At 34.6% G+C, this 11,112-nt stretch overlaps 2 protein-coding genes across 2 annotated transcripts; one reads left to right on the top strand and one right to left on the bottom strand.

Moving 5' to 3' along the window:
• Positions 1–4,247, top strand: LOC149053699 (transcriptional regulator ZNF706-like). Its single transcript, XM_089210966.1, has 4 exons — positions 1–90; positions 1,232–1,372; positions 1,772–1,872; positions 2,518–4,247. The coding sequence occupies exons 2-3, from the start codon at positions 1,238–1,240 to the stop codon at positions 1,859–1,861; spliced, it is 225 nt and encodes a 74-aa protein (XP_089067092.1). The 5' UTR covers positions 1–90; positions 1,232–1,237; the 3' UTR covers positions 1,862–1,872; positions 2,518–4,247.
• On the bottom strand, positions 3,191–11,087 carry LOC113674376 (deoxyhypusine hydroxylase). The gene is made up of 14 exons (XM_089210960.1): positions 10,914–11,087; positions 10,452–10,531; positions 10,028–10,089; positions 8,947–8,975; positions 8,731–8,773; positions 8,437–8,517; positions 8,063–8,142; positions 7,770–7,880; positions 7,073–7,118; positions 6,705–6,756; positions 6,497–6,549; positions 5,809–5,880; positions 5,263–5,319; positions 3,191–5,163 (listed from the first exon to the last, which is right to left on the bottom strand). Exons 1-14 carry the CDS (start codon positions 10,967–10,969, stop codon positions 5,071–5,073), a joined length of 915 nt encoding a protein of 304 aa, XP_089067086.1. The 5' UTR covers positions 10,970–11,087; the 3' UTR covers positions 3,191–5,070.
• Between the last annotated feature and the right edge of the window lie 25 nt (positions 11,088–11,112).

Here is an 11,112-nt window from a genome sequence, read left to right as displayed (position 1 = left end):
GAATCAACGAAGAGTGTAGAAAGGTACATGCTTAGTAAATTGTTTTTATTTGCCGTTCAGTTTTAGGATAAATCACCAACATATTTTGAGGTAGGTACCAGTAAAAATAAATTTTTAAATATTTTCTCTTTTGGGGGTAGGTGGAAGATGCCAAGAAAGAGCTTGAAAGTTTTGATTTCAAAGAATTCATTAAGTCGGGGCCAAAAATGGCCGTCGTTTCCGTAGTTCAGAATTAGTAGTGTTTTCTCATATTTAACCGGTGATAGAATAAACTGTACTACCTTTAATGATGGTCATGATTTTGGTTTTAGCATGATCAGTTGGCTTACTCGAACAATTTGGACTTCAAACCAGATTAAGTATTGGTACAGGAATTATTTGATTTGCTGTATTGACTCAGACTTCTACCCTCATTTTCACTGCCTTTTTACAAAGACACAGAGTGTGCCTCTAGATGTCTCTTTTTAAATTAGTTGGACTGGAAAGTCATTTTTTAGATTTTTAGGTTACCGATTTTTGAGAAAGACTTTTTGGCCAAATTAAAATCACGCGTATGGAACGATAAAAAAGAAAACATATGAAATTATCTGATAAGCTGGAATAGGCCATTTTACAGTTGTGTACTTAGTTGCCTAGCCTTTGTTTTAGAGCGAGGCTGAAGGTGACTATGTTTTGTTAGAGACCAGTATCTAGTTAGCATGGTATCAAAGTACTTTACATTTGAAAAGCAGCAAGGTTTGTATCATAACAGGATCAACTATAGCCTCACTCTTATTCAAAGGCTTGGCAAACCACTATAAAATGGGCTACTGTACGTGCGCATTCTGATTGGTTCTTACCTATGATCTGTAGGAGGACAGACACATGGATGACATCGCTATTGACATTTGCTTCTGTATTATGTAAAATAAATAGGTTCCATGTTGGGGTGGCTCTGTACCGTTACCGTAACATATTGTAGAATATATCAAAATGTGGTAGAAGATTGGTGGTACACTAAGCATCGTGTGTGTAATCTGTGTCTCGTGTGTCTGTGATCCAAAACTGAGCAGACATACAGCAATATGAAAACCATGTGATAAATAAATAATGAAATTTTCCCAATTGAGACACCAAGAGAGAAATAATTACATAACAAATGGATATGATAATAATTACCTTTACCATACTGCATTGTTAAGAAAATTCTGTAAATCAATGACTGCTAATATTATTTTATAATTTTTATCAGTTCGAAATGGCTCGTGGTCACCAAAAGTTTCAGTCCCAACAGAAAAATGCCCAGAAGCAGGAGAAGTTGAAGAAAGCCCAAGGACATGATCAAAAGTCAGCAGCACTGAAGGCGTTAGTGTTCACATGCACTGTATGCAAGGTATAGAAAATGCTGACTTTTCACCTTTTCACTCCTAAGATCTCATTTTTAATTCTCCACTCTGTCTGCTCTACTACAATACTTAAAGTGATGGTTCTGAGAATTTGGCATTGGATCAACTAATAATCACTTTATTAACATTTTTCTCTATTCTCATTACTTGTCTGCTTGATATTGAAGTGATTATGTAGGGAGAAATTCTCTCTAGGTCACTCCTGTGAGTTAAGAAGTTATTAACCTAACATAAGGGGTCAAGGTTTCATGTTGAGAACCTACATGTATGCCAGTGGACAAAGACAAATAACAAATTTTATTCAAAGTAATGAACACAGCTAAGAAATTTTGAAGCCTGAATATCTGGAAAGTATGATTTCTGAGAAGGTTATCTTTTGAATTCAGTCACAGATGCCTGACCCTAAAACTTACAAACAACACTTTGAGAGCAAGCACCCTAAAGCAGCACTGCCTCCAGAGCTGGCTAGTGCGTAATGTTCAACATGGTAAGAATAACATATTTGCAGCTGATTCTTATGTTTGCATGCTTCTTAAAGTTGTTATGCATTCCCTTAAACCCCAAAAATCAAAACAAAAATCCAAAAATCCTCTTCATGCTTTGTGAGCTGTTATTTATGGTATAGAAGGTTGCTTGGTTGTCTAGACTGAACTTTCAGACTACATCATACTTTGCTAATGCAATTACACTCAGTCTAGCCTGAGCATATGTGCATGCAAGAGCTTTTACATCAACTCTGATAAAGTGATTAAAATCACTTTATCAGAGTTGATGTAAAGTTGATTCTCAGTGTATAGGTTTCCTGCAATGAGCTCTTCTTTTTGTTGACAGGTTTAGTTGGAGATTGTTTTATCTTCTAATTTTGAGGATTAGTGACTGTTTTAGTTGCCACCCTTTGTCCCTTCAAGCATAGTCAGCTAAGAGGTTTGAGATACTAATTGGCACTTTATTCCAATTATAAGATTGTGTCGAAAGATCCTGGGTATGCTGAAGGGTATGAAAAAGGAAAAAAAAACTGCTCAGGTCACAATGTTCCATATTTTCTTGATTGTCCCCTAATTTTACTCCACTCCATTCTGTTACCATTGTTTATGTAATTTATTGTTTTATTTTCTCTTTTTTTTTTTTTCAGTTTGGTGATGCTCTGGTTAAAATCATATATATTTTACATTGAGGATGGATTAGCATACAGTGCTGCCAGGGTCTGCAACAACTAATTTTGAAACTTCTGCATTTAAGTTTGGGCATATTGTAGTCTTTTTCTAATTTAACAGGCTGTATTTTGGGGGCCGTGGGATCATTAGACAGAAGTTACCAACCTTTTTTTTTAACTTTACTAGTTTTGATTTCTGTATCAGTATTATTTTTTTTCCTTAATAGCAATAAGTGCTAAAGTAGAAAACTCATATTCTTTGGTTATGAGGTGCAAACAAATTGTATCAAGGGAAGTTGTTTAATATTTTAACAGAAAGAAATCAGTTAGTGACACCAAGTTTCTTTTTTTTAATGGCAGTGCTGACAGCCAGTGATTGAGGGAACTTGAGCAAATTGTCTTACCAGTGATTTACATGAGGCTTAATCAGTCCTTTCACTGTCAATTTTTGAAAGCTTTTTCTCCTCATTGATGTCTATGTATTTAACCTGGTTGTTATGGAGAATTTTGGTGTTGTTTCACTACAGTCTCCCCAGTATCATCACTGGTTTGCTTGGAATTGTGTAATATGTAGATGGGGAATTAACATGCAGATCACACCCCATGGATTCAAAGAACAAACTGTCATCACTAAGCACAACAATGTTTTCACATGAAAATACAACACACTTTTATTGGACATTGTTACAATGAAAAAATAAGGCAAATAACTTTCTGCCATGTTTGCTGATCAAACCTTGAGTCTTGAGCAAGAACTCTTTTAGATTAGACCATTTTGTTTTCTTCAAGAACGAAAACTGAACAAAATGAAGGTCTTGTTGGCCAGCATGCATTATTAAGTTTTAACATCATAACTATTGCACTGTATGAAGGATAGGGAAAAGACAAATGTACACACTCAACAGTGCTGGAAACTGATTGAAAACAATATCACTTTCATGTTATGGTGCAAGGGTTTTGCTTGAACCTTAATACATTTGGCAACAATTTAATAGTTCACTAAATGCCATGTATTTCCTTTTTACTGGAGTCTGCAAATTTATATTTCGAAGGATTACTTGGAATAAATGGACTTCCTGAATTAATTTCTGTTTCATTTTTCCTATTCAAGTGATAAACATGTCCTTACATAAACCTGTTCTCATTTAATAAATGAGGTATATTTTTTTTCATCTGTTCATTATGATGCAATTCTGTTCTTTTTTATTTTATAATCAAAACTATGACAAAATTCTGGAACATGATTGGTTATAACCTGCCCCATTTGAGCAGTAATAGGATGGTGTATGCTTCATGCTTGTAATTGGACAGTGTTAATAGCACAGTTAAAGGGACAGTAAAACACCATGCTTATGTAAGTGGACAGAATGCGTCATGTGCCCTTGCTGTTGTCTTACATTTTGCTGAGGTAACTGATGTTGTTTTTTTTTTCATGAACACGTATAACAGATGTCTAGTTCTGTCTCAAATTTTGTCATAGTTTTGATTAATTGGTAACAAGAGTTCGTGTTGTCCAATTCTGTCTGTAATCATACTCATGATAAACAAATCAGTCTCCTATTTTGCAGTAGGCCTAGTTTGTTAATCGTTCATATGATTACAGATTGAATTGGACTTCACTCAGTCATATTACCATTATATTAATCTTAAAATTTTGAGATGGACAATATTTATTAAGTAATAACAATTTAACTTTATTCAGAATTGAATGTTTGTCTGATGTGAGTTCTTTGGTAGTGTTAATGTTGTTGATGTTGCTCACTTGGCCAGTTCCAGGTCGGCAGAGACAAGTGTTAGAACCGACATATGATGCTAGGCAAGAGGAAACAGCAAAGGTCTTTTTTTCCCTTCTGGTGACCAAAAATCTGACACACACTAACAGACACTGTTTGTCGCGGAGAAGTACTTGTTTGAACAGAAATGATTTCATCTTCCAAGAAAATGGGGCAAGGAAGCTATAATTAAGCCTTTACATACAGAGATCAGTATACATATTCTCCATACTGTTCTCTATACATTTCTGAAGGTGCTGACAAGGAGAATTTGTTTCACAATCAACAGTTTCTTAAGTTAAAGATTACTTCCTTTATTCTAGTGACCTAAATGTGTAATTCAGGGGTGAAATTGTAAGGAAAAATTAGATGCAAGTGTCAGATACTCAGTCAGAACCATTGTCTCTCTTAATCTTTGACTCTCCTTATAGTATCTTTAACAGCATTGTGGCAATGTGGCAGTTGAGAAGCCTCTTAACCCTTTAACTCCCAAGATCAGATTCTTAATTCTCCCCTTTGGCTGCTACACATTTCCTTGTAACTTAGTAATGAGAATTTGGTGTTAAATCAAGATGGCAACTTCTACCTGATTCTCATTACCTATTTACTGGATAATGTAAGGATATTATAGGGAGAAGTTTCATGTTGATCACTTCTGGGAGTTAAAGGGTTAAGAGCTTGTCTGAAGTTCCTGGTTGCTAGTTCACTTGGCCATGATGATGTACATCATCTATTAATGGCAACTTTTTATGTCCATTTTTTACTGTTCGCTGATTTTGACAAGTGAGTCAGCATACTGAAACTCACTGCTGTGCTCATGATCATACATGTCTAAAGCCACGACGCAACTTTCCTGAAAAAGGAAATGAAAGAGTAGATTTAACACTTACACTGCTGTTTGAATGTTAAAATTACACTTTTAGTGATAAACATTTCCAAAGAGGACACAAACCTTCACAACTCTTTCTTGATCCTTTGAGTACTTTTCCAAGGCTGTTAAACACTGATCCTGAGAAGAAACAATCACAAAATTAGTGGTTACTGAAAGAAATGAACTATTCATATTGAAAGGTTGCTGATGAAGGGTTTTTAAATTATGGAAAGATTCCACCATAACCCTAGTGAAGTACTTAAGAATTAAAAAAATGGACTTTCCTTTACGAAAGTCATCCACCTTTCAAATCTTTAGCTACCCTTAGTGAACCTTCTTTCACTTGAGTGGTATTGAAATAGAAATCGACTATTATAAGACATTTATCAAGAGCTTAAAAATATAATGCAATTTTTTAAGCCAAGCACAACATCTTGCCTCTTTCATGCAACATTTTAAGGCTTAGTCTTATTTATTTTTCATAAAACTAAACCGTTTGGTAATTGCTAATTGCATGATAATTATGAACACTACATGTACGTGGAATTCTCTCTATGAGAAAATGCGTAAAATCTCAATATCATTTAAATTACTAAATTAATTGCTTCCAACATACAATGTACAAACCTTAGCTATTGAACCAAGTGCCTCAGCACATTCATGTCTCACCATCGGGTTTTCATTTAAATCTTCAAGATTCTATTGATGAAAAAATTGTGATTAAGTCAGTTTTTTTATTAGCAGAGAAATGTCCCCATATGAAGAACTTGCTAAGAGTAATTTGAATTTGAAATCGAAGTGGTTACCACAGATGGCAAAGTGAGGAAGGGAAATTGTGGAATAGGAGAGCTTGAAAAGCTAGACTTTGATGAAATTATGCCACAAAATGAACATGTTCAAACACACAAATTGTACAATAAATGGTTAAGAATATATGAAAGTCATATATTTGAACTGCGGATAAAGACGTGAATGAAAGTGATCCTCGCAGTAATATGCACTACTTAGGCAGTAGTGAAAATAAGGCCTGAAAAAAATTCAGGCCTGTACGGGATTTGAACCCATGACCTCTGCGATACCGGTGCAGCGCTCTACCAACTGAGCTAACAAGCCAACTGGGAGCTGGTCATGAAGTTGGTTCTAAATAAACCTGTGAAGTGATGAATAAATGGTTAAGAATATATGAAAGTCATATATTTGAACTGCGGATAAAGACGTGAATGAAAGTGATCCTCGCAGTAATATGCAAAAATTGTAAATATGTAAAATATGTAATATGTAAAATTGTACAATGTTGTGCAAATATATGACCCACCTCTATAAGCTGTGGAATGGCTGCCTCATGTTGCATCTGACCAAGGACGTATGCTACAAAGATAGAATCAGACGCAAATTGTGTGAGCTACTGAGTTTCATAACAGTTACTGCAACTGAAATACTGAATCCTGATTCTGTAAATTCTCCAATTACTTCATTGAAGCGGGGGAATTGAATTAACAAAAATGATTATGATTGTAACTCACCAATCTCATGTCTGAATAATGCACTGCTGCACTTAAGACCTTTAGCCAAAGCCTAAAAAGGAAGAATGAATTTAATTTAGAAAGTTTACAATTTTAAGAAAATAAAGATTAAGCCAGGAACCAAACATCAAGATATAACTGTCTTCTTCTTTGACTTCAATGATCATTGTTATATCCTATCTTCCTCTTCGTCATGTAACTTTCTTTTGTAATGATGTATATCAGGTATACATGGTTGTTACTCGTTGAAGATTGATGCAGATATTGTGATTATGGTGAGGTGCAATACTCACATTTTGTGCAATTAATGTTACACTACATGCACATCTTATATTAACTATCAAACAACAAAAAAAGCCATGACTTACCTGCACTGATTCAGTATCTCCCTTATTACGCAATGAAAACATTGCCCTAAGAGGAAGAGATGTGTAAAAGAGTCAAAGGTTGAGAGATTGAAATTGCAAAACCCATTAAAAAGAACAACTTATAGAGATTATAAATGCATCGATTGCCTCTGTGCGATAATTCTTTGATGAGGTATGCAATGAGCAGTGTCAGAATCTGAAATTATTTTACTGAGCAAATATCAAATGAAATATCGTATAATTTCCTTAATGAGTGATTCAAGGGGTGATACTTTTAGAAGAAATTAGATGCCAGTCACTCTTAACCCTCTCACTCCCAGAAGTGATTAACATGTAACTTCTCTTTAAAATATCCATACATTATCCAACAAACAGGCAATAAGAATATGAAAACTAATCAGGTAGAAGTTGTTGTCTTGATCTTACGCCAAATTCTCATAACTAATTTACAAGGAATGCGTAGTAGCAAGAGGGGAGAATTAATCAAATCTTGGGAGTTAAAGGGGTAAAGGTCAAAAGGTTAACCACTACCAAATTACTGATGCTGATGATGATGATGACGATGATGATGATGATGATGATGATGATGATGGCAATGACAAAAACAATGGAAATAACAAAAATAACAATGAAAAATAAAAAATAAAAAAATTAAACTTTAATTATCCCTCTGCAAGACTAATATACAGTCATGTACCTGTATCTGTCAAACAATTCACAAGATTCATCGAGTAATGTGTTTTGTAAAGTGTTTGTGTCCAGTGTTAGGGAGGGAGGTGCAGGATCAACTGATTTATAAGGATTTGAGCTGAAAGAGAAATATTCACAAATTATTAAAAAAATTTGTTAATTTGAAAATTAAAATGAAAAGCACCCTGCTTTAAGGTTACTCAAACAAATGGACATAACATCACATGCAGTACCTGTTCTTCACAGGTTATTCAAGACAACATGCACAACCTAGAACCTATGTACATACGTAACACCAACCTTAGCTGACAATTTTCTTTAGAACTTTTTGCTCTCAGCCATTCTATTCTCTGAACAGCAAGTTGACAAGTTTCTGCCACCTGAAAATGCAATTTATATAAAATACCTGGCCATAAAATACAGTCAGTGATGAAAAATTGCTTAAAATTGTACAATCGGTATGAACCAAGTTCAAAAACATTAAAAAATGATGCTGCTTATGATATCTAATTTGGAAGATCTTCTTTGTAGTAGAAAGCAATCTGGCTCATGTCTAAATATTCAGGCTGACTAAAACATTTTAAACTCTATTTAACATTAAATTTTATTTTCTTCCTTTGACCATCCTGTTTTATTTACTACTTCTTTCAACAATTTGTTGGTTTTGGCAGTACCTCTATCTGTGGGTCATTGGCAAACTCCCTCAGGACATCTAGAACTTCAGCTGATCCAATGGCACCAAGTGCCTCACCAGCCTGGAAATTAGGAGAAACAAAAAGTTAACATTGCAACTAGTGGAACAGTTAAACTTACTACTGAGAAATAATTCATGCGATTACATGTGGGTGTTTGGAATGAAATTATTATATATGCAAGTCTAATTTTAAATCACTTCTATATAACTTTTGTTAATTTGACTTAAGTTTCTGCATTTACATGTACAGTATAATAAAAGAGTGGACATGTACCTCATGTCGAACCATTGGCTCTTGTGTTTTATCTTGAAGGACTCTAAACAATTAAAAAATTTATCTGAATGAGGTGTATGGTGGCAAAATCTATGATTGTCAGAACACAACAAGTTCTTTTAAGTAATTATTTGTAGCATGCATTTGGATTAACTGATAAACTTGGTGGGAGAAAGGAATGATTTTTGATGACTGCAACCCATGAGTTTGATTTACCTAATCAATCCTGGAATGGCATATTCATCCTGCAAAAGGGAAGAAATAGAATTTGCTTCATATACAAATGTATGTTAACTTACCTATAAAAACTTCTTTTTATTATATAGATACTGATGAAATACCAGGATTTTTCCTTTTACTAAAATATCATATCTTCATTGTGCACAGTGAAGATACTATTTTTATCTTTCATGTGTGAGGATATTAGTGTTGCCATGGTTTTCTTAACATGATTAGTCAATTACAAGAAAGCTTCCTGCTTTTGTTGTTATAGAATTTTTCTCTTCTTCATTAGAATTTTGACTTTTTTGGAACAGAAAATAAAAGTATTATTGTCTTTATTTCTCCTTTATAACTTTATATCCAAGTTTCATAACATTTTTGTGACAGGCATTTTGTGATAGGTGACCACTTTAATTGCACTATTTTGCTGTTTCGAAAATGAATAAAAAAAAGTTGTATTTTATGTAGGAATTTCATCAGTATCTATAAACTAAACAGAACATTACCCCCGGTACATGGCCGCTTGGGGGATACAAATGACAAAAACAACTGACTGCAATAAAAACAGTATTGATCACACCCTGACAAATATTTATAAACTTTGTCTACTGCACATGTGTACATAGAGGGAGATAAATAGAGGATATTACATGGCCGTGCAGGGATATGAATTTTATCTCCTCATGCTGAAAGTACCTCTCATGAGTGAGTGAAGCCAATGAGTGAGAGATACTTTCAGCACTCGAAGATAAAATTCGTATCCCTGCACGGCCATGTAATATCCTCTATTTATCTCCCTCTATGTACACATGTACAGTAGACAAAGTTTATAAATATTTGTCAGGGTGTGATCAATACTGTTTTTATTGCAGTCAGTTGTTTTTGTCATAAAACTTGTTTACCAAAGAGCTCTGAGCCATCTTGTTTAAATGTGGAGCTTGCATTTCAAATTGTTAATAGAGAAAAATCTGGGACAAAAGTTTTCAAAGTGACTGTGGCCCAATTGTACCAAGCAAAGAGCTCTTCACAATTTCCACATTCTGTATGCAAATATGCATGTACATGTAAACTCTACCTGCATTTGTCCCAAACAATAAGCCAATTCATGTTTAAGCAATGCTGACGGATCATCAAAACCTAGAGAAAAATACATGAGGTTAATTCACACAAAAGCATGATGTAGTGATTGGATCCAAGGGCAGATCCAAGGGAGGGGAGGGTTCAGAAGGTATTTTCATACACAAGCCATGCAGCATTCTACTTCCCTTCCCCATCCATCCCCCACAGCCCCAACAATGATACTGTGGTCTAAAAGGGATTAGTGCTTGGGATACTCTGATCAAAAAGTATAGGTTTGAGTCATAGTGGGTTCCCTGTGCTTCCTTCAATGATCACGATCTATACATTACTTTGTCATAAGCCACTATACACTAAAACTTCTGATCATAAACTGGTAAGCCTTAATACATCAAACTGTACCATGATTGAAAATAACTTACAATTTGAAATGCAGTCAATGGCTTCGTGTCCACCAAGATTTCTTAGTGTAAAAAGAGCACGGAATCTGTCTGTTAATGGTCTGAGAGAAACATAGAGGAAGTTGTCATTAAAGTAATAACGATTCAAATGGGAAAGAAGCCAGAAATCTGTTGATACGTAGGTGAATTAGCCATATAACTATTTCAATTAGTTTCACATATGTTTTCACAGAAAAGCTCATGCCGTGCTCGTATTCAGAAGTTTTTACTAATTCGATTACAGGCGTTATGATGTCTGATTAAGGTTTCGTCCCATTATCATAAGTATTCGTCTCATTTATTACATAACGCTACAGTGTTATGTAATAAATGAATTTTTCTCCACCAAAGATGCAAGAAAGTTTGAATGTAACTTAATTTTGGTCACGAACTTCAATCAAGACTTGTGTCGATCGATAACAGCTGATAACCTTTAATACTCACCGATTTTGATCCGCAAGTTGAAGTCCTATTTGCTGCACAGATGAGGAATTAACCATTTTCCCAATTTATTTTACAAATAAAGACCACAAATACGAGAAATACACCGATGATTAGGGACACTTCGGTCACAACGTAGATTTTTTCTTATTTCAAAATACTTTTAGTTGGAAAACTGCTGACCAGGTTGTCATTTGGTGAT

This window comes from Pocillopora damicornis, chromosome 1 (genome assembly GCF_964200805.1).
Source record: "Pocillopora damicornis chromosome 1, jaPocDami1.2, whole genome shotgun sequence".
NCBI lineage: Eukaryota > Metazoa > Cnidaria > Anthozoa > Scleractinia > Pocilloporidae > Pocillopora > Pocillopora damicornis.
Note: the sequence above shows the minus strand (reverse complement) of the source record. Positions and strands in the feature narration are given on the sequence as shown.